The 23,312-nt window shown below is 42.0% G+C and overlaps 2 protein-coding genes across 3 annotated transcripts in view; one reads left to right on the forward strand and one right to left on the reverse strand.

The window, feature by feature from the left end:
* Window positions 1-4,678: 4,678 nt before the first annotated feature.
* c15h22orf23 (chromosome 15 C22orf23 homolog) lies at window positions 4,679-11,615 on the forward strand. Of its 2 annotated transcripts, XM_034188052.1 has the most exons (7): window positions 4,679-4,704; window positions 8,169-8,256; window positions 8,339-8,401; window positions 8,715-8,882; window positions 8,962-9,090; window positions 9,546-9,646; window positions 10,963-11,615. In XM_034188052.1, the coding sequence occupies exons 2-7, from the start codon at window positions 8,169-8,171 to the stop codon at window positions 11,035-11,037; spliced, it is 624 nt and encodes a 207-aa protein (XP_034043943.1). In that variant the 5' UTR covers window positions 4,679-4,704; the 3' UTR covers window positions 11,038-11,615. The 2 variants fall into 2 exon arrangements, with proteins under 2 accessions (XP_034043943.1, XP_034043942.1); XM_034188051.1 differs by lacking the exon at window positions 4,679-4,704 and having other exon boundaries at window positions 8,155-8,256.
* A 311-nt stretch (window positions 11,616-11,926) lies between these two features.
* The window catches only part of micall1a (MICAL-like 1a), a 36,533-nt gene continuing 25,147 nt past the window's right edge, over window positions 11,927-23,312 (reverse strand). Inside the window, exons 8-16 of the mRNA XM_034188050.1 lie at window positions 22,837-23,246; window positions 21,995-22,374; window positions 21,789-21,923; window positions 21,548-21,674; window positions 21,295-21,385; window positions 17,678-17,751; window positions 17,131-17,245; window positions 17,019-17,065; window positions 11,927-12,735 (exon numbers count right to left, since the gene is read on the reverse strand). Coding sequence (XP_034043941.1) covers window positions 12,608-12,735; window positions 17,019-17,065; window positions 17,131-17,245; window positions 17,678-17,751; window positions 21,295-21,385; window positions 21,548-21,674; window positions 21,789-21,923; window positions 21,995-22,374; window positions 22,837-23,246 — 1,507 coding nt within the window. The 3' untranslated portion in view covers window positions 11,927-12,607. The remainder of the gene's footprint in view (window positions 12,736-17,018; window positions 17,066-17,130; window positions 17,246-17,677; window positions 17,752-21,294; window positions 21,386-21,547; window positions 21,675-21,788; window positions 21,924-21,994; window positions 22,375-22,836; window positions 23,247-23,312) is intronic.

Consider the following 23,312-nt stretch of genomic DNA (forward strand, 5'->3'; position numbering starts at 1 on the left):
ATCAATCACTGTCATTGATAAACTGGTCAAAACATATCCCGATAATTCAGCTGCAGTTATTTTCTAGGCTTAAAATGATTAATAAATGTTATTATTATTTTTTTTTAATTATTTAAAAACAGTAAATCCGGCCTGTGGTTAGTGTCTCCGGGGACGTGGTGGATTTGCAGTTTGCCTGCTCACATTCTGTCCAAAAGGTTTTCAGTTCAAGTCTCAACTGGGACTGACACCTTCACGGTCTGGCCAGGAAGCTGGTTCCTCTTTCCTCTAAGCTCAGGAACATATTTAAGACCAAGCGGTCATGGTTTTTTCCTTCCAGTTTATGTCTGCAGCAGCGCTCGAACTGCTGCACTCACAGGTCGGTTTTGGTGAGAAAACCTGTGAATGTGATGATTTGGTGCTGTCTGTTTATCTGGTCACACGTGGTGTTTGGCGGCCTGCTGCCTCCCCTCAGATAATTTGACTGCTGTTGCTCCCTGATGACGAAACTGCTGATAAAAAGTCTAAAACTGCACAAGTCGTCCACTGCAAAGCCCAAAAACTCATTAAAAACTAAATTTAAGTTTCCCTGAGCTGTGCGGTAAAATCCCTGCTGCAGAACCTTTAGATATTTTATTATAACACAGAACAAAAGGAAATAACACCCAAAGTGTGCAGTCACACCTGTTAAATGTTTGGAAATTTGAAGGAACAAATGCACCTCAATGGACTCTTTCTTTGATTGACAGGTGCTGAGTGACAGTATTATTATTATTCAGTTTTCTCATTCTACCCATGTTGCCAGATCTCACAAGAAAACAACCAGCTATGTATGTGGAAGCATGTCATAGTCGAGCTTTAAAAAAGCTAGTCTAGATTTAAAAATGTATTTTTAAAAATTATATACAATTTTTTTAAATTTTGCTGTCATAATTAGGGCAACTCCCTATGATCTATATCAAATTAAAATATGAAACATGAAATAATTAGTTTGCATATATAATATTATTGAGTTACTGTTTTGACAGACAGTCTTCTTTGAAGGGTCACATGATACAGATGTGAAGTCAGTTTTTGTTTAGCTGTGTTAAACTTTCTGTAGGACGGCGCCCTGGACAATCGGAATTACTTCAGCCAACTACTGCAAAAAAAAAAAAAAAAAAAAAGATACCTGTGCTCTAAAATACATGAATTTTGAGCAGAAGCTGCAGCAGATGCAGCTGCTGCACCGTGCACACAGCTCAGGTTCTTCAGCTTCAAGTTCTTCAGCAGCAGCTCCCTGTCCAAAGAAAACACAGGGATTCCAGGGGTTCCAAACCTGGAATCATCAGAATGAGAACATCAATGATTCATCTTCCACAGCAGCAGGAGAAAGAAAAGGCCTTTGGGTGAATCACCTTCAATAATGTCAGTTTATGTCTTTATAAATGATGTTAGGTCAGTGCAAACATTTCTCTCGATGGTCTTTGTACCTCTTAAACTAAAGAGGCAAAATCATTTTTCAGTTAATTTGGCAGGAAATAAAACAAAATAACTTTAATAGTCTGTTTAAATGGTTTGCCAAGAAAAAGATACTAAACATTTTTTTAGTCTCTTGCTCTAAAACACGAGGATTTTCAGTTTAACTTTTGTCTCTTGCTGTGAAGTGAGGCTGCGTTCACACTGCCAGATGAAGTGATTTTTTTTGTTATTTATTTGCATCTACATGTAACACAGATCATATTGGTTCTGAGTGAGGCTTTAGATTAAATATGGTCTCTCTGTCTACACACACACACACACACACACACATATATATATATATATATATATATATATATATATATACGAGGTCTCTTAGATAATAAACCGACCCTTTTATATTTTTTTTTAACTATATGGATTTGAATGACATGCGATTACACCAATCATGCTTGAACCCTCGTGCGCATGCGTGAGTTTTTTCACGCGTGTCGGTGACGTCATTTCCCTGTGGGCAGGCCTTGAGTGAGATGTGGTCCCGCCCTCTCGGCTGAATTCCTTTGTTTCACACGCTGCTCGAGACGGCGCGCGTTGCTTTATCAAAATTTTTTCTGGACCTGTGAGGAATATCCGAGTGGACACTATTCGAGAAATTAAGCTGGTTTTCTGTGAAAAGTTTAACGGCTGATGAGAGATTATGGGGTGTTTCTGTCGGTGTAAGGACTTCCCACGGAGCGGGACGTCCTGCAGCGCTTCCAGGCGCTGTCGTCGGCCTGTTTCGAGCTGAAAACATCCTAATTTAAGGCTTAATTCACCCAGGACATCGTGAGAGAACAGAGAAGATTCAGAAGAGGCCGGCATGAGGAATTTATGCGGACATTCCACTGTTTAAGGACATTTTTTTAATGAAAGACGTATGCGCAAATTCGCCGAGTCGTTTCCATGACGACTCGGCAAATCTGTGTGCGCCGCGACAGGAAAAACACCTCCGTGTTGAAAACCATTTGTAGAATTCAGGCGGCTTTTAATGGCTTTCAACAAGTGAGTAACTGAGAAATTGTTTAACAGCTTGGGCATGTTCCAACTTGCCCGTTAAGATTTCCAACGGAGGTGTTTTTCCTGCCGCGACCCCCCCGCGGTCGGGTCCAGCCCGACATGCGACTCTGCCCGCACGTTCTTTCATTACAAAATGACCGTTAACAGTGGAATGTCTGAATAAACTCCTCATGCCGACTTCTTCTGAAAGTTCTCTGTTCTCTGACGACTTACTGCGTCAACAGAGCCTGAAATGTGGAAGTTTTCAACTTGAAACGGCGAGACGCTGCCGCCTCGAAGCGCAGATCGCCGTCAGGCGCCGTGGACCGTCCTTAAAGCGACACTACCAGACCAAAATCTCTCATCAGCCGTTAAAATTTTTACCGAAAACCAGCTGAATTTATTGAATGGTGTCCACTCAGTTGTGCCTTACAGTTTTGAAAATTTTTTTATCAAACAAAGCAACAGTCTCTGAGCCATTCCTAAACAATGAAAAAAATCGACGAGCGGGTGGGCTACTCCTCACTCAAAGACTGCCCACAGGAGAATGACGTAACCGACAGGTGTGAAAAAACTCTCGCATGCCCACGAGGGTTCAAGCATGTCTGATGTAATCACACGTGATTCAAATCCATATGGTTTTTGAAAAAAATAATAAGGTCGGATACTTTTCTAATAGACCTCGTATATATATATATATATATATATATATTACACTTACACTAGGACATTGACTCTTGGGGAACCACAGGTGCTAGATGTAGTCATTTGTACTGCATACAGAGGACAGATGAGATTTGGGGAAATCTGTTTACAGTTTTGCTACATTTTTAAGTATTGGCATAGAAAAAATCTTGGCTTTTATGAAAGTCTTATTGAAGGTTTAATTTGTTTTCAGTTGTCATCAATAAGGTTTTCTGAGGCTGCATATCCAGTACAATATTCCATATAAAGAAATTACAAATAACTGAAATTTTATATTTGCACTGTGACACTGTGACCGTGTTCACATTAGATCAAATTTCTTTATCCTTTTTTTTTTTTTTTGGCCTGTGTGAGACACTGTTGAGACACAATTCTGCTATTGTCTCTAGAGTGTGAACATGTTAATTTTGGGTTGGGGGGTTACATGCAAACGGAAAATGTCCAGATGTGAATCTGCTGTCTGGGATGTTAGAGAATGGACAGAGTGATGAATTCAGTCAAGTCTGCAGCAACCTCACAGGCTTTATTTTGAAATACAAGCTCTTATTGTGGAAGTATGACATAATAAACAGGCTTGTTTTCAATAATTACTGATTTCTCAAAAAATATTGGTCCGATCACCTTGCTGTTTTCACAGCTTGAATCCTCATGAAAAACTACATAAGTATGCCAAAGGACGAAAGTGATGCTCCAGATACACAAACACACAGTGGCCATGCCTTTTATCACATATATGTATATACGAGTATATATATATATATATATATATATATATATATATATGTGTGTGTGTGTGTGTGTGTGTGATAGATTTAGGTCACTCAGTATTTCTGGCTTGAGTGAGTTTAATTAGATTAATTTTCCTTTTTTAAAAAAATATCTAGACAGTTCATAAATGTATCTGCTCTGAGTCGTGTGCACAGTGGCCACATTGAAATATAATCTAGAGTCACATGTTTACTCCAAATCTAATAATAATAATAATAATTATCTATCTTGTCTTAGACTTTTCAAAAACCATCTCAGCTGTTATTTGTATGCAAAAAAAAAAAAAAAAAAAAAACAGTGGTCACTTCATATGGAAATGTAAACGCAGTTTTCAGTTTCAAATTCTTCCAAAAGGTCACTTATCGATGAGAACAGCTGCAGTACCGGCTCCTGCCAGCAGGCTGTGCACTACATGCCACAGAGCGCGTTTCGAACCATCCAAAAAAACTTTCAAAAGAGTGACTGAGTTTAAGGTTTTGAAACTCTATCAAAGTTTCAATGTTACCAACTCATAATGACAACATCAAATCAAACCAGACTATTTAAACAAAGTACGCTGGTTACGTGACTTAACCTTTATTTCGGGATTGAACCAAGGCTCAACATAGTGCTTCATGAGTGGATAGCTCGAAACAAGCTTTGTCTCCGTGGGTTGCTATAGTAACTGACTGTCGCTCTGAGAAACTGTTGCCGCCGTTTGATCAGGATTTTTTTCCCCGCAGTGGATTTATTAAAACTAAAACACTGTCTGAGTGAGTGAGTAAAGCTCCTTTTGTTGGTTGCTGACATGTTTTTAGTTTTGTTGTTCGCTCATCAAGGTAACGCATTAATTACGGCGTTACCAGTTCTTCTTCTTCTTTGTCTTTCGGCTGTTCCTGTTAGGGGTCGCCACAGCAGATCAATCGTTTCCATCTCACCCTGTCCTCTGTATCTTCCTCTGTCACACCAACCACCTGCATGTCCTCTCTCAGCACATCCATAAACCTCCTCTTTGTCCTCCCTCTTCTCCTCCTGCCTGGTGGCTCCATCCTCAGCATCCTTCTCCCTATATACCCTGGGTCCCTCCTCTGCACATGTCCAAACCATCTCAATCTCACCTCTCTGACTTTGTCTCCAAACCGTCCCACCTGAGCTGTCCCTCTGATATGTTCATTCCTAATCTTGTCCATTCTTGTCACTCCAAAGAGAATCTCAACATCTTCAGCTCTGCCATCTTCAGCTCTGCCTCCTGTCTTTTTGTTAGTGCCACTGTCTCTAAACCATACAACATAGCTGGTCTCACTACTGTTTTGTAAACTTTCCCCTTCACTCTTGCTGATATTCTTCGGTCACAAATCACTCCTGCCACCTTTCTCCACCCACTCCACCCTGCCTGCACTCTCTTCTTCACCTCTCTACCACACTCTCCATTACTTTGAACAGTTGACCCCAAATATTTAAACTCATCTACTTTCACCACTTCTACTCCTTGTAACTGCACTATTCCACTGGGCTCCCTCTCATTCACACACATGTACTCAGTCTTGCTTCTACTGACTTTCATTCCCCTTCTCTCCAAAGCATATCTCCACTTCTCCAGACTAGACTCAACTTGCTCTCTACTCTCACTACAGATCACAATGTCATCTGCAAACATCATAGGCCATGGGGACTCCTGTCTGATCTCATGTGTCAACCTGTCCATCACCACTGCAAACAAGAAAGGACTCAGAGCTGATCCTTGGTGTAATCCCACCTCCACCTTGAATGAGTCTGTCATTCCGACTGCACATCTCACCGCTGTCACACTATTCTTGTACATGTCCTGTACTACCCTAACATACTTCTCTGCCACTCCAGACTTCCTCATACAATGCCACAACTCTTCTCTTGGCACCCTATCATAAGCTTTTTCTAAGTCCACAAACACACAATGTAACTCTTTCTGTCCTTCTCTGTACTTTTCCAACAGTATTCTCAGAGCAAACATTGCATCTGTTGTGCTCTTTCTCGGCATGAAACCATATTGCTGCTCACAGATCTTCACCTGTTTTCTAAGCCTAGTTTCTGCTACTCTTTCCCATAACTTCATGCTGTGGCTGATCAGCTTTATGCCTCTGTAGTTACTGCAGCTCTGCACATCACCCTTGTTCTTGAAAATAGGAACCAGCACACTTCGTCTCCACTCCTCAGGCATCCTCTCACTTTCCAAGATTTTATTAAACAATCTGGTTAGAAACTCTACTGCCATCTCTCCTAGACATTTCCATGCCTCCACTGGAATGTCATCTGGACCAACTGCCTTTCCACTCTTCATCCTCTTCATAGCAGCCCTCACTTCTTCCTTGCTAATCTCTTTTACTTCCTGATTTACTCTCACCACATCATCCAGCCTTTTCTCTCGCTCATTTTCTTTATTCATCAACTCTTCAAAATATTCCCTCCACCTTCTCAGCACACACTCCTCACTTGTCAGTACATTACCATGTGCATCTTTTACCACCCTAACCTGCTGCACATCCTTTCCAGCTCTGTCCCTTTGTCTGGCCAATCGGTACAAGTCCTTTTCCCTCCTTCCTTACTATTCAATTTCTTGTACAGCTCGCAATATGCCTTTTCCTTTGCTTTTGCCACTTCTCTTCTCGCCTTATGCCGCATCTCCTTGTACTCCTGTCTACTTTCTTCATCTCTCCGACTATCCCAAAACTTTTTCGCCAACATCTTTCTCCTTATGCTTTCCTGGACCTCTTCATTCCACCACCAAGTCTCCTTGTCTTCCTTCCACTGTCCAGATGTCATACCCAGTACTGCCCTAGCTGTCTCCCTCACCACATCTGCAGTACTTTTCCAGTTGTCCAAAATTGCTTCCCCTCCAACTAGTGCTTCTCTCACCTGCTCGCTAAATTTCACACAACAGTCTTCCTCCTTCAGCTTCTACCATCTGATCCTTTGTTGAGCTCTCACTCTCTTCTTCTTCTTTACCTCTAAAGTCATCCTACAAACAACCATCCTATGCTGTCTAGTGACACTCTCTCCTGCCACCACCTTACAGTCTGTGATTTCTTTTAGCTTGCATCTCCTATAAAGAATGTAGTCCACCTGTGTGCACCTTCCTCCACTCTTATATGTTACCCTGTGCTCCTCCCTTTTCTTAAAGTAGGTATTCACCACAGCCATTTCCATCCTTTTTGCAAAATCAACTACCATCTGTCCTTCCCCATTCCTATCCTTGATACCATATCTACCCATTACTTTCTAATCACCTCTGTTCCCTTCACCAACATGCCCATTGAAGTCTGCTCCTATCACCACTCTTTCATGCTTGGGCACACTCTCCACCACCTCATCTAACACACTCCAGAAATCTTCTTTCTCCTTCATCTCACAACCTACCTGTGGGGCATATGCACTGATGATATTCATCATCACCCCTTCAATTTCCAACTTCACACTCATCACCCAGTCAGACACTCGCTTAACCTCCAACACACTTTTAGCATACTCTTCCTTTAAAATGACCCCAACACCATTTCTCTTCCTGTCCTCACCATGGTACAACAACTTGTACCCACCGCCGATACTCCTGCTCTTACTTCCCTTCCACTTGGTCTCTTGCACACACACAATATGTCTACCTTTCTCCTCTCCATCATATCAGCCAGCTCTCTCCCTTTACCAGTCATACTACCAACATTCAAAGTCCCCACTCTCATTTCCACCCTTCTAGTTTTCTTCTTCTCCCGCTGTTCGTGGCAACGTTTTCCTCCTCTTCTTCGTCGTCTTCGGCCAGCAGCCCAATTTCCACTGGCACCCTGTTGGGCAATAGCACCGGTGGCGGACGTTGTTAACCCGGGCCGCGACCGATCCGGTATGGGAATTCGATTCTGAGTCTGCATAGTTGGGTTGGCTTGTTTTACGCCAGATGCCCTTCCTGACGCAACCCTCCTCATTTATCCGGGCTTGGGACTGGCACTCAGGTTATTTTCTTTAATGTGGATTAATATGTTCATATGCGCAATAACTTTTTTTTTTTTTGGTTTTGGTTTATACTGGATCTAACTGCTTTTTGGCATCACATTTAGCAAAACCTCGATGTTCGCTTATAACCAGCTCGAGAAACCAGATAACATAACATTAAATTTGAACTTCAATATGTGTTAAATTTTATTTTATTTTTTTTTAGTCTTTTTAGATTAATTAAAAGTGTTACTCTTTTTAAGTTCTGTGTCGTGACGTAACAGATGACGTCACGAGGGAACCACACCAGTGGACTGTGGAACTGTCCGCCGGGGACCGAGTACAGCAAGGAGACCCATGACATGCTGAGATGTGAGAAAAAAAGCACCTGTTGTGATTCTGGACTTTGTATTTGATGTATTAAATTTTGTTGTTTTTCTCTCCTGGCCCTCAGTAATGATGCAGGAGTCAAAGGTCAGCCTCCTCCACAGAAGACGGATCAATGACTGCCTGAAGAGTAAGTTTTAGGTTCATGGGTCTTCTGGAGACAGTGCATTTAATTGACTCGTTCTGCAAAGAGATTCTTCTCCTGAGTTGTTTTTTGTTTTGTTTTTTTGAGATCTGCAGCCACCGGTGCTGCAGAATCTGGATCATGTTGTGTTGATTAGTTTCATGCTGATTGTCAATAATGTCTCCAGCAGAGGACATGATGTCATGTTTGGACTCCAGGCTGCTGGTATCAAATCAGTGTTACGGCTCAGTGATGTCACGTGAAGCCAGTACTTGTGGCACCACCTCATTAAATTATTTTTTTTAAACCGTCCCCACAGAGGGGGAACCCTTGCCATGTGGTCCCACGGTGTCCGCCCATCCCCCTCAGGCCAGACCCAAAAACCCGGCCCCAAGACACCTGCCGTCCAGGCCTCAGAGACGCAGCGCTGAATCATGTCGCTCCGGGAACAGCTACTGCCGGGAACAGTTTCAGCCCCGTCCTACACGTACGTTGTTGATTTCCACAAACCTGAAGAACCGCATTAAAACCTGCATGAGATTATCCGCTTCTGGGTCTTCTTTCAGGAGACTTGGAGGAAGAGAAGAGGAGGCTCCAGCAGATCTTTGCGGGAGAAGGTTTGGCTTCTGCTTCCCCAAATGCTCCTGACGATAAAACCCCAGAGGTGGCAGAGGAGAAGGACCGCTACCAGGAAGGTGAGGTATTTTATTTTCCCCTCACTGGAATTATCGCTTATTAAATTCAAGCAGCTACACAGTATTTGCACAACCTCTTCATTCAACTGAATGGGAAAGTGCATCCCAACTTTTGACTGGTAGTGTATATATACACAGAAATGATGCTTCATTTTAGAATCATAAGCCATAGATAAAAGCTCTTTACAAGTTTTTAAATATGATTGGGAGTTGAAAATTTGCAGTAATATCACAATTTAAACTGTAATTAACACTTTGGACAGTTGGTTATGTAAAAAAACAAAACAAAAAAGAAACAAACACCAAAAACAAGCCAATCGTCCCCATCAAAGTGCTTGTGACAAACTTGAGTTTGTTCTTGTGAGAATAGGACCTTTTCTGTTTTCCAGTAGACATTCATGAGCTCTGTGTAACTCTTGGTGAACTATCAGATCCAAGTTGACTTTCTTCTTTAGTTCTGGGTGAGATTGAAGACAGAAGACAGTTCCTGGCCGATATGGCGGCTCTGGGGCAGGAGAAGAAATACACAAACCTGATCAACACTGAGATACTGCAGGTAACCGAGAAATATCTCACATTACCATGAAAAATAAACTGGTCTCACTGATAATTTATATTTTTGGAACATCACAGAAAAATGTCCTGTTATTTACATTGTTGCTGCCATCTGTAGGTTAATTTTGATAATTACCTCCAACAACGAAGTTTGGCAGCGGTTGTTTTCACCCCATGTTTGATTGTGAACAGCCTGTAACCCACAATTTTTCATATATTGTTATGAAAGTTTTACAGAGGATTCATATCCTGATGGGCAAGAACTGATTCAATTTTCAAGGTCAAAGTCAAGAAAAATCATGGAAAATTGGAATCTATCTGTAATCTTGAATGAATTTTCTAAAATTCATAACTGTCAAAAAGATCAAATTTATTTCATATTTGAGTATTATGTAGGATGGTGTCCTTTATTGACTAAGTTTGATCCAGATCTGATCCAGATTGTGGATTTTGTGGCCATTTAAATTTAACATTGAAAACCCAGTTAATGTGTATATTTTACATTATATCTTAATCATTCATGCCCCAATCACTATCATATTTAAAAGTGAGGTGTAGACTGGCACTCACTATCACCTGACAACGTTTGATGTGCATCTGATCTGGATTGTGGATTCTGTGGACATTTTAATATTGAAAAGATTATTTGCTATTCATTTTGCATTATATCTCAATCAAAAGTGCCTCAGTCACTCTCATTTTTCTGGTATGGATTCACCTACACCACCAAAAGTCCATGAATGCTCTAATTTCATGCCTGTTTATCTTCCTGTTATCAGTTAGAAACTAAGTGCCAGAAAGCAATGACCCATTGATTGTGCAGAGCAGAGATAACCGATGTTCTCCAAAAGTTATCTGAACAAGAATTCAGAAACTGAAAAAACCCGATACACCACAAAAACAAAACTTTAAGTGCATAAACTAAATCCATTCTTTCATGACATGTGAGCACATTTAACTTATGAAAAGACACTTCAAACAGGACTTTGACCTTGAAATTTGTTTTCTCCCAAGGTAAATATTTGTGGAGTTGGGAACTAGTGTTGGCGGAAGTTTATGTTTTGGTTCTAATTTGTAGAAAAATCCATGAAATTTTGGTAATTATCCTATAATTAGTCACTTTGTTAATGCCCACAGGATAGAGAGTTTTCAATCAATAATCAAGTCAAACTGTTACAAATCAGAATAAATGTGGGCGGCGCCCCCCCCCCCCCTCCATGATGTCATCATAAAGGGTTCTGTTGTTTCTTCTGAGCATCAGACTGTCGGCACCACCACTGTTACTTCACAGGGACCTCTGTGCTGTGTCTTACGCAGAAAATCAGAGAACTGGAAGAGCTGCAGAAGGCCGGCGATGCCAAAAAGGATCCGAGAGGAATGACGACTCTGTAAAGACAGGATCGCAGGCGACCGCCGGGAACGCCCGTCTCTCCAAATCTGAACTCATTTGGAATCCAGGTGCAAAAAACAACTTTTTAAAACAGTTCAGAAAGATGAACTGAGATGTATTTAAAGCAGTGAACAGGATTGTGGCAGATGTTGATGAAAGAAACTTTAAACAGCAGTTTGAACTTAAGTATTTTATTGCTCCGCCTCTTTGTGTAACCTGACTCGTTTTACTCAAAATGATGCTGCTACTTGGTTTCAGCTGGACAGAGACGACAGGAACACCATACACACACAGATGATTACAAATAACAAAAACAACAAGTCAATAATAAACATTTACATGAGCTGGAACACAACGTTAAATAAGCAGCTAACGAGTCGTCCTTTTTGAAGCAAAGATGTTAAGATAATTTAACTGGATGCATATTAACTTCTCCCCAAACACTAAAAACATGTTAGAAAAATATTTTCTAGCATCTATAAAAAGTACTCAGCTCTTTAGGCTTTTACAGTTTATAGAGTCAAAATTCAGCCTCATTACAAAAAAAAAAAAAAAAATCTACATGATAAAAATTAAACAAGTGCATAAGATCAGCAATGACATAAAAAAAGCGTCTCACTTTCCTGCCATCTTTAGACACATCAGGAAATGGATTCAGGAACACTTAGTTTAAAACATGTAGTCACCAAACCCTGAGCGTGCACAGAGGAGTGTGGTGAGGGAAGCCACCAAACACAGCTGATGACGCTCCTCAGCTTCTCCGACAACGAGGCAGATCTGTGTGTAAAATATCAGCACGAGCGTGTTTTATGGTAAAGGCACCAAACTGACACAGATGTTGTTTGCTACATAATATAAGAATGGAGTTATTGTGCCAAGATCAGTTTTTTCCTTTAAGGAAGAAGAAAAAAAAAATTGTTGTTGAAATGGATTTAGCGGATGAGAAAATGGCACTTATAGATCAGAGACATGAAGTGTCCTGCGTGTTTTCATACACGCAGGAAAAAAAATGAAAGCATCTGTGCCTCTGAGAGCTCACAGGATTCTTGGTGGTTTAGGTTTAACTGATCTGTGGGGTTATTTTTTATGAAGAGTACTTTTTATAGGTACTACATTTACATACATGAGTATAACAGTAAAACTATAAGTGGAGGACAAAAACGTTCAGACTGCAGCAGCTTTCCTGGTTTTATGTGACGGCTGCAGGATTTTAGTGTTGCCTAAAAGTTTTTTAGCTGTTCTTAGTACCACCACTAGACCAGAGGGGGGCGCTGCTGGAGTGGAAGTCAGAACTCACTTTTCAGTCACTTTGGTCCTCAGTGACCCCAAACCTGCTCACAGCTAATTGGCTCAGTCAGGTGTCTGCTAGCTCCTAATTGGCTGAGCTCATCTTTTGTCAACAGAATGAAAAATATGCAGGTTCAGGTGATGTAGAGTGAAACAAGTTTTAAAGAGAAGCTTCAAGTAAAGATGAGCAGCGCGTTGAGTGACAGTCGGTGTTGCATACATGACCTGTCCCCCCCCCCCCCCCCCATAGGAAAAAAAAAAAACTAAGCCAGAAAGGCCTCTTGTTCAGTTTTTCTCCTTCTGAGGGCTCTGACCCGCTTCTGCTTTATGGCTCAGACGCTTCAGCGCCTTCATAGGTTTGAACTTTGCCCCTTTTTTCTTTGGGTGCTCCACCTCCGGCTCCTTCTGGAAGTCTGAGGAGCACAGACAAAAATATTAAAACTACATAAGCCACAGGGGGCGCTGTGCATCAGAGGAAAACATTTACAGTGAGGCATGTAACTGTACTTTAAAATAACTAAAACCTAAAAATGAAATAGCCATGAAAAGTCCCTGAAAACTTGCACATTCCAGTTTCCCTGACACTGGATTTCTGCATCATTATTGGCCAACCCATTTAAATTTCCGCCAATCAGGAGAACTGCGGCAATACGCAGCAGATAAGCTGGACAGAATCTATTAAAAATGAGCATCTGAAGCAGCGCTGTAACGTGTTAATCAAAAACAAATTTAATGTTCAGTGAGTCTCTGTGACCATAGGCTCAGAGGTTTTGGGTTTACTGACAGATAGCAAACAAATCTTGTGCCTTTTGAATGTGACGATCAAAAAAAGCTCTCACATTACAGAATCCAAAAATATTTAGTAGAATACCAAAACAATTTTAGTGCCTATTATGAATTTTTGCACATTAAGGCTGCCTATTCTGGGTTTTGAAAGATCTGCTGGAAAATCTAATTTGACATATTTGATCATCTGAACACTGTTGTTGAACTTGACCCTTGAACTAAAAAGTGCATTAACCTTCTCGTGATTACAGTTACTAAACAGAAGGTCAGAGACGGCACTATTATATACAGTGAGGAAAGTAAGTATTTGAACACCCTGCGGTTTTGCAGGTTCTCCCACTTAGAAACCATGGAGGGGTCATCTTAGGTGCATGTCCACTGTGAGAGACATAATCTAAAAAAAAAAAAATCCGGAAATCACAATGTATGATTTTTTTTTAATAATTTATGTTACTGCTGCAAATAAGTATTTGATCCCCTACCAACCAGCAAGAATTCTGTCTCTCACAGACCTGTTAATTTTTCTTTAAGAAGCCCTCTTATTCTGCACTCTTTACCTGTATTAATTGCACCTGTTTGAACTTGTTACCTGTATAAAAGACACCTGTTCACACACTCAGTCAATCACACTCCAACCTGTCCACCATAGCCAAGACCAAAGAGCTGTCTAAGGACACCAGGGACAAAACTGTAGACCTGCACAAGGCTGGGATGGACTACAGGACAACAGACAAGCAGCTTGGTAGAAGACAACTGTTGTGATTATTTATTAGAAAGTAGAAGAAACACAAGATGACTGTCAATCTCCCTCGGTCTGGGATTCCATGCAAGATCTCACTTTGTGGGGTAAGGATGATTCTGAGAAAGCTCAGAACTACACAGGAGGACCTGGTCAATGACCTGAAGAGAGCTGGGACCACAGTCACAAAGATTACATTAGTAACACATGATGCTGTCATGGTTTAAAAATCCTGCAGGGCAGGTCCCCCTGCTCAAGCCAGCACATGTCCAGGCCCGTTTGAAGTTCACCAGTGACCATCTGGATGATCCAGAGGAGGCATGGGAGAAGGTCATGTGGTCAGATGAGACCAGAATAGAGCTTTTTGGAATCAACTCCACTTACCATGTTTAGAGGATGAGAACAACCCCAAGAAAACCATCCCAACCGTGAAGCATGGGGGTGGAAACATCATACTCTGGGGGTGCTCTTCTGCAAAGGGGACAGGACGACTGCACCATATTGAAGGGAGGATGGATGGGGTCATGTACTGCGAGATTTTGGCAAACAGCCTCCTTCCCTCAGTATGAGCATTGAAGATGGGTCATGGCTGGGTCTTCCAGCATGACAATGACCCCAAACACACAGCCAGGGCAACTAAGGAGGGGCTCTGTAAGAAGCATTTCAAGATCCTGGAGTGGCCTGGCCAGTCTCCAGACCTGAACTCAATAGAAAATCTTTGGAGGGAGCTGAAACTCCAAACCTGAGAGATCTAGAGAAGATCTGTGTGGAGGAGTGGACCAAAATCCCTGCTGCAGTGTGTGAAAACCTGGTGAAAAACTACAGGAAACATTTGACCTCTAATTGTAAACAAAGGCTACTGTACCAAATATTGACATTGATTTTCACAGGTTCAAATACTTATTTGCAGCAGTAACATACAAATAAATTATTAAAAAAAATCATACATTGTGATTTCCGGATTTTAGATTGTCTCTCACAGTGGACATGCACCTAAGATGAAAATTTCAGACCCCTCCATGATTTCTAAGTGGGAGAATTTGGAAAATTGCAGGGTGTTCAAATACTTATTTTCCTCACTATATATAAAATGTATATTCTCTTTGACAAAATGAGTAAGTTAGTGTACTTTTCAACAGAACTGTAGCAGTTTGTGAAGAAGGTGGAACCCACATTTTTTATATAATTTTTTACAAAAGATTCATATCCTGAGGGACAAGAACTGATTCAATTTCCAAAAGGGCAAAGTCAGACATTGAATGAATTAAAACAAAAATCATAACTGTCAAACAAAGATCAAATGTCTTTCATATTTGAGAGTTATCTAGGATGGTATCCTTTATCAACTGTTTGATCCAGATCTGATCCAGATTAGAGTTTGTGGCCATTTAAATTTAAACACCGAAACCCCATTTAATGTATATTTTACATTATATCTTAATCAAATGTGTCCCAATCACTCATGTGTGAAAGTGAGGTGCAGACTGACGCTCACTATCGCCTTCCAAAGTTTGATCCAGATCTGATCTGGATCGTGGATTTAGTAGATATTTGATTTTCACAAGACAAAGCCCTTTTGATCTATATTTTGTATTATATTTTAGTTGATGAAAAGCCACTTCTAAAAGGACTTCGACCTTGAAAATTTTTTCTAAGGTTAAAAAAAAATTGTGGAATTGGAAACCAGTGTTGGCAGAGGTTTGCGATCTATTCCAATTTAAATTTTGACCCCTAGCAGAAATTTCCATCCCTTCAAAGAGGGACACTCAAGCCAGATGTAAGTATCGTTCAGGTGACAGAAACCCCTTTTTAAGCCCTGGTCCCAGTCAAAGTGTCACAGAACATTAAGGGTACTTTTGAATTAACATCACTTTTGTGCAAATGTTAACATCTGGAGCCACCGGAAATTCTTCTGTCGGGTTATTTAACAAACAAAAACAAGGCCTCTGTCTGTGTGCTGTTCTTTTTCTGAACATTTTCTAAACATTTGACCTTCTTTATGCTCCAGCTATCATTAAAACTTGGGGCAGAGCCCTGACTGGGCTTTTATAGAGGTTTGAGCTGAAATCAATGTCGTTGTGTTCTGATGTTCCTGTGTGGTTTAGATTAAGGCCCAATCTCAGTTCTCTTTTGTACCCTTACCCCTTTAAAGTGTGCTCAGGGCTCCCTGTTTGTTTACTAAATACACACGCGTTACACACCTTGAAATCCAACAGCGGGGGTCGCTATTAGCCAAAGATTTATGAACATACAAATTAACGTGCTTATCCTTTATCATGATTTTCTCCACTGTGAGATATAAAAGTCTTATCATAGCTTTCGTGTGTATATACATTATAATGCCTCAGCGCATGAGCGAAGTTACGATATTCTTCAGAACGACAATATACGCAACATGCATCCAGCAACCTACATGTTGCTGTCATAGGCAATTGTCTGTAAAAAATTTTTGGCAAGTTATAACTTTCTAAACAGAGTAATTTGTAATGAAAGCCGCTTTCATTTGTGCGGCTTTTTCGGGCCATGTTTGTTTCTGTGGAGACAGCAGTAAGCTCCTCCTACCCCTCCAAACGGAGTGTGCATCCAGATTCACTCCGTTTGAGGGGTATGTAGCCCTCCACCTCGCTCCAAAAGGAGAATTGAGACACTCCTCTGTCACTCGTGCCCGTGCAAAACAGAGGGGAAGGGCCGAGGAGTAGAACTGAGATTCAGCCTAAGTCTGTGGTTCATGTGGAAACGTCTTGTTTTCACTGAACAGGCTGAAGTGTCGTGCGGCACAGAGAGAATCCCTCCAGCGGGAAACGTGCACACTTTTCCCTCAGTGCATGTTTTTAAAGTACAATCAGGCAGACTGACCTCACTCCTCGTCCAGTTCAGTGACATCACTCTTGACCAAGTTGAATGTCAATGAGCTGTTCTTCAACAAGAATGAGATCCACCTTAATCTTTGACTTGGTGGAGGAGAAGAATAAAGCCACCAACTGGAAAATCTTTTTTTTTCTTTGCATTTACAGAGGTAAACGTGTACGTTTTCCACGGTAAGGATGCCCCCTGTGCGACCAGACAGCAGTTTAGCCTTTTGCTTGAAAACGAGAAGCTGTCAACTGTTTATACCTTCAACGTTGTAACTCAACCAGTTTTCATGGTCTGTGAATGTCGTCTTTGTCTCACCTTTCTTCTTCAGCATGGCCTCCACGAGCTTGTCCTCTTCTTCCTCCCTGTCACAGTGTGTGGTTAGATCACAGCCCCGTCACAGTTGTGCACAGTAACAGTTACTGATTACCTCTGTCTGTCCTGGTCCATGCTGTTCACTATCTGGTTCCTCTGTTCAATGATGGTAACCAGTTCTGCCATCAGCTCCTGTTCACGAGTCTTGTCCTCCTCATTCCATTCTTTCTCTTAAAAAAAAAAAAGTTTATTAATGTTGAAATAAAGAAAATGTGTGTTTGGGTGTGATTGATATCTGAATGAGGAAAGTTGTTTGAGCGGTGCTGCATCCATGGTGTTTAAACTTGAGGGAAATCTGAAACATCTACTAAACACTTCAATGTTCTGCAGCTGTTAGCAGCAGTGAAGCATCATGGGAATGATTGTAGCTTTAGCAGGAACACGCTACGTTTCAACTTCCGGTTTCAGTTTCCAGCAGAGAAGAGACGAGATTCAGACGCCAGAGTGTGATTTGAAATAAATTCAACTTTTAAAAATGAGCAACATAATTAACAAACCATCGTTATGTCAGTTAACTCAGGAAAGGTTTTTCACTTCACCAATTCTGTGGAATGTTTTGGGAAAAGGTCATCATGGAGGTCACATCAGTTCTTTAAACACACCTGGTTTGTTGAGGAGACACCTGAGTTCATACTCCACGTCAGCCTGTCTCTCCTCCAGGTTCTGCTGCTTGGCACTGCAATGAGCAGGTTACAACTGAAATACCAATTAAACATCACAGTACATGAAAACACGGTAAACACTCCCCCTCCTTCCTCCACACGGAGCAGAAGGAACAGCAGTTGGAGCCTTTTAACAGGACTAAGTTTTTGATGTGGGGAAAAGGCCAGACTATGTTCTTCAATGCATTTTTAGCCACTGAACACAGATTTTGCAGGATTTTCTCAAAAATGATTCCTTTCTACTATCAAATGTAATGACAACGCAGTGAGTGCTGCTGTCTTTATGAACGGGGCTTCAGTGCAGGACTCAAATGCATGTTTTCTGCACAGGATGCCATTAACAGGTGTGAGATTCTTCCAGATAAAACTGGAAATCTGGTTTTTCCAGCCTGAAAATTAAGCTTAAATCATTTAAATCTGTTTTTTTTTGGGGGGGGGGGGGGGGGGGGGTGCACAGTCTGTGAGTCATAACCACAAAATTATGAACAAAGACAAAAACGAGTGATGAACATCACCCTGCTTGGAGGAGCTTTTTTCAGCGACTATTCCAAGTGCAGCCGGGCAGAGCTACATGCCCACAGTCCCGGTCAGCGAGACACACTCAATCTGAAATTCTTCACTTTTGGATATACATATGCAAACACCCAGTGTGAGCAATGAAGCATCTGCAAATTTGTCTGAGGTGAGTGAGTAATCTTAAAAATAAAACGTGACATTAGTGCACCGCTGTTTTATCAGCTAACATGAGCTTAGCTTTAGTTGCAGAATCAATGGATCTGAGGGTTTACCCAGATTGACTCCAAATATCAGTAAATTAAGTATTTTTATTTTTTGGTGGGGGTTTTTGGAAATGCGGATACGCACTCCTTCTCAAAATGTGCCCCTGTGAATAAATCAAGCATTTAATGGCAGCTGACATCCTTTGTTGCATTGCTGCCACCTTCTGCAACAGTCAGCAGTACTGAATCCTCTCAATCTTTCAAGTATTTAAAAAGCCAACACTTCACTTCTACCACTTGACCTTATGTCTAAAATACTTCCTACAGAAACATCTTTCTTCTAAATTCTGAGAGAAGCTCTTGCCTTTCTCTGGAATATTTACAGTACATGAGGATGTGCAGCACTGTTTCTGGCTGTGGACATTCCAAACAAAGTCCATCTTGGTACTTGATTAGGAGGAAGAGAGTACTGTTCAAGATAGTGACTTCATCCTTTCTTTTCCACCTGTTTCTTTTACAATTATTTACTCAATCTGTCACTCTTCTAGCTATTGAAAATACAGTAGTGATCAGAATAATAGTAGTGCTATGTGACTAAAAAGATTAATCCAGGTTTTGAGTATATTTCTTATTGTTACATGGGAAACAAGGTACCAGTAGATTCAGTAGATTCTCACAAATCCAACAAGACCAAGCATTCATGATATGCACACTCTTAAGACTATGAAATTGGGCTATTGGTAAAAAAAAAAGTAGAAAAGGGGGTGTTCACAATAATAGTAGCATCTGCTGTTGATGCTACAAACTCAAAACTATGTTCAAATTACTTTTTTGGCAATCCTGTGAATCACTAAACTAGTATTTAGTTGTATAACCACAGTTTTTCATGATTTCTTCACATCTGCGAGGCATTCATTTTGTTGGTTTACTAGTGTGCTTGGGGTCATTGTCTTGTTGAAACACCCATTTCAAGGGCATGTCCTCTTCAGCATAAGGCAACATGACCTCTTCAAGTATTTTGACATATCCAAACTGATCCATGATACCTGGTATGTGATCTATAGGCCCAATACCATAGTAGGAGAAACATGCACATATCATGATGCTTGCACCACCATGCTTCACTGTCTTCACTGTGAACTGTGGCTTGAATTCAGAGTTTGGGGGTCGTCTCACAAACTGTCTGCGGCCCTTGGACCCAAAAACAACAATTTTACTCTCATCAGTCCACAAAATATTCCTCCATTTCTCTTTAGGCCAGCTGATGTGTTCTTTGGCAAATTGTAACCTCTTCTGCGCATGTCTTTTATTTGCGGGGGATTCCTGCAAATAAATTAGCTTCACACAGGTGTCTTCTAACTGTCACAGCACTTACAGGTAACTCTAGACTGTCTTTGATCATCCTGGAGCTGATCAATGGGTGAGCCTTTGCCATTCTGGTTATTCTTCTATCAATTTTGATGGTTGTTTTCCGTTTTCTTCCACGCATCTCTGGTTTTTTAGTCCATTTTGAAGCATTGGAGATCATTGTAGATGAACAGCCTATAATTTTTTGCACCTGCGTATACGTTTTTCCCTCTCCAGTCAACTTTTTAATCAAACTACGCTGTTCTTCTGAACAATGTCTTGAACGTCCCATTTTCCTCAGGCTTTCAAAGAGAAAAGCATGTTCAACAGGTGCTGGCTTCATCCTTAAATAGGGGACACCTGATTCACACCTGTTTGTTCCACAAAACTGACAAACTCATTGACTGAATGCCACACTATTATTGTGAACACCCCCTTTTCTACTTTTTTTTTTTTTTTTTTTTTACTAATAGCCCAATTTCATAGCCTTAAGAGTGTACATATCATGAATGCTTGGTCTTGTTGTATTTGTGAGAATCTACTGAATCTACTGGTACCTTGTTTCCCATGTAACAATAAGAAATATACTCAAAACCTGGATTAATCCTTTTAGTCACACAGCACTACTATTATTCTGAACTCTACTGTAAATGCCTACCTACCCTTCCTCTCCTGCTCCCAGCAGTTTTGCCATTTAAAGTTAATTTGCTCTCTGCTTTGGAGAGATTGATACTGAGGTGTTTTTTTCACCTTCTCATGCGTTGGGATACCTATATTTACTGGAAACCACATCAGTGTTATCTCCATCTCTTTCCTTGCCACATCCCTAATCGCCAAAAGAATGTCGTAAATGAGGTCTTGCCAACTCCTGAATGAACCCGTCCCAATACTATTGAAATTGACACTGTCAATTCAACATGTACTGTATTTTATTAAATGTATTTAAGTAATATCACTGTGTGTCTTTGGGGGGGGGGGGGGGGTCAGGTGCGCCATATATTGTCCTGCTTTTTTGTCCTTTGCCAGTCACACCTATGGTTTAACCACTAAATTGTTACACAGAAAGTAGATGTTGATTAAAATAACTTTTCCCCTCTGATGCAGATGCTCCAAACACCTTCATAGTAACGCCTCATTAACACCGATATCAGCGCGCTGCACACCGGGAGCAGCTTGGGAATTAAGTAACTTGCTCAAGGGCACCTGACTGGTTTTTCCTGTCGGTCAGGGAATCAAACCAAGGAGCTGCTTATTCAACTCGTTTCTGTTCTTGTAAATATTTCTCACAATTCTGACCCACAAACATATAAACAGTGTTGGAACATCAGTTTTATGTGTTTAATTTAAACTGGTTCAGTTCCCCTTCAGATTCATTGTGGACATAGTTGAGATTTTTATTTTTATTTTTTATGTTTTACTTTAAAATGTCATGGGAACAGAAGTATTTCCTGCTCCCATTGACACATCAGATGTGGCTGCAGTGAGACTTACGTGTAGACCAGTTCTGCTTCTCGTCTGACTAGAAGGTGTTTCTCGTGGATGAGTGTGAACCAGTCCACCAGCAGGTGCTCCTCATCTTCAGCTAGAAAGAAAAGAAAAAACCCAAAACCCATCAGTCTGCAGGAAACCTTTAACCAACATCACTCGTCTTCTTGTTTCCTCTGAAGCCCGTCCTGACCGAACATTTAGCGTCTGTGTGTGTTAAGTTTGGGTGATGAAATAGTTCCTGTTCTAGAGGTGGTACCATTGGGGTTGTCTCTCAGCTTCCTCTCCAGCTCCACTCCTCTCTGCTCCATCTCATCCAGCTGCTTCTCCAGCTCGCTCATCTCTCCGTGAATGTCCTCCACTGGGATGTACTGGTCTGAATGGACCTGGTGTGGGAGAGACGGGCGGCCTCAGTACCACCAACATCTGACTCAAAACGAGGGATGTTCATTCTACAGGTTTTATTTCTAGGCTAAAAACAAGTATGGCAGCTTTTGTACCTTGCGTTTGATGAGCGGAAATCCATGACCAGGGGCGGGGGGTCTGGCAGGACGAGAGCCTGGAGGTGGTCTGCTTTTGGACTTAGAAGGTGAGGGGGAGGTCTTTCTGTTGAAGGGGTTCTCCTTACAGATCCTCTACAAGAGAAAAGTTCCTGAGCTGGACTATAATGTGGAACTATAGCTGTAGGTGGGCGTGTTCTTATTACCTTGTTATGTGAAGGAGACGGTCCGGATGCCAGAGGGCTCGGGGTCGTTGGGGGTCGTGGAGGAGGGACTGCTTTCCTGCTGGAGCTGCGACTGGTCTGTGGCGTGGCTGGAGCCGAGCTGGCGTTAGACAACACGGGCAACGGGGACGAGTTTGAGGAAGGAGGAAAAAGGAGATGCTCGGCTGAGGTGGAGGAGGAAGCGGTTGCCGTGGAGATATATGGTCGACAGATGGAAGGCTCCGAGATGCTTTTGGTGACAGCGTGTTCCTGGTCGCCACCCGCCGGATGCTGGGAGGAGCTGAGGTCTGAGCCAGAGGAAAGACTCTCTGTGCTGAGAGCTGGAGACGGAGAGCAGGAGGAGGGCTGAGAGTGAGGAAGAGCTGAAGGAAGGAAGGAAGGAAGGTTACGAGGAAAACGAGTGCAGAAATGAAACAGGAAGCGGGGAGGGCGGCACAGATTGGAGAGACAATGGGGGAAAAAGAAACAATTAACGGCTGCACAGGAAGTACCTCAGCAGCTGGTTTCCACAGGAGGACAAGTGAGTGACCCACTTTGTCCTCCTGCAGACGCTTTACGGCACGCTGTGAGGAGAATCTCAATCCAAGAGGAACTGAACCACAAACACAGAGGTCACTATGAGTGACAGCACTTCTGACCAATGAGGACACAGGACTCAGCTTCCAAATACTCCAAACCTGCGACACTGTCAGCGTTTGTCTCAGGAGTGGAACCACGCAGAGAACTAAAGGTGTAAAAACATGACCGTAAAGCTGCACTCACAGCTTCTGATACTTTAAGAAAAGTTAAGACACAAACCGGCCTGTAAATGGTTTTTGACTGACCCTGGTTGGTGGCAGGTGGCTGTGGTGCACGAGGTGCCGGCCGTTTCTTGCTCTTGGCGTTCCCGGGGCTGGCAGAGCGGGATGAGGTCTCTCCACTGGGGGCAGTGTCAACGCCGACCTCGTCTGCCACCTGTGTGATACTGTACCATGGATGGTTCACCACCACGCTGGAAGGAACCACGCCGCCTTCAGGACCCTCCTCTTTCTCCTCCTCCTCATCATTCTCTTCAAAAGGGTTAGCCTGCGGCGGTGTACTCGGTCTGGAGCCCTCCCCTTTAAGAGAGGGCAGAGAGCCGGTATTGGGAGGCGTTACCAGTCCGGGAGGGGGAGGGGCTTTCTTCTTCTTGGGTTCTGACTGGACCAAGGCGAGCCACGGTGGGTCTTTTGGTTTATGCGTGCCACTGGACAAGCTAGACAGTGAAATACACAGAAGGGTGGGGGAGGAGCTTACAGATGGAGCAACCAAACAGTGGTGT

The sequence above is a fragment of the Thalassophryne amazonica genome, chromosome 15 (genome assembly GCF_902500255.1).
Source record: "Thalassophryne amazonica chromosome 15, fThaAma1.1, whole genome shotgun sequence".
Lineage (NCBI taxonomy): Eukaryota > Metazoa > Chordata > Actinopteri > Batrachoidiformes > Batrachoididae > Thalassophryne > Thalassophryne amazonica.

Coding starts and splice junctions, on each gene's coding strand:
- c15h22orf23 (XM_034188052.1), top strand. CDS start 8,169: ATGACGTCACGAGGGAACCACACCAGTGGACTGTGGAACTGTCCGCCG. Junction 8,402..8,714: donor GATCAATGACTGCCTGAAGA/GTAAGTTTTAGG, acceptor CCGTCCCCACAG/AGGGGGAACCCTTGCCATGT. Junction 9,091..9,545: donor GAAGGACCGCTACCAGGAAG/GTGAGGTATTTT, acceptor TTTCTTCTTTAG/TTCTGGGTGAGATTGAAGAC.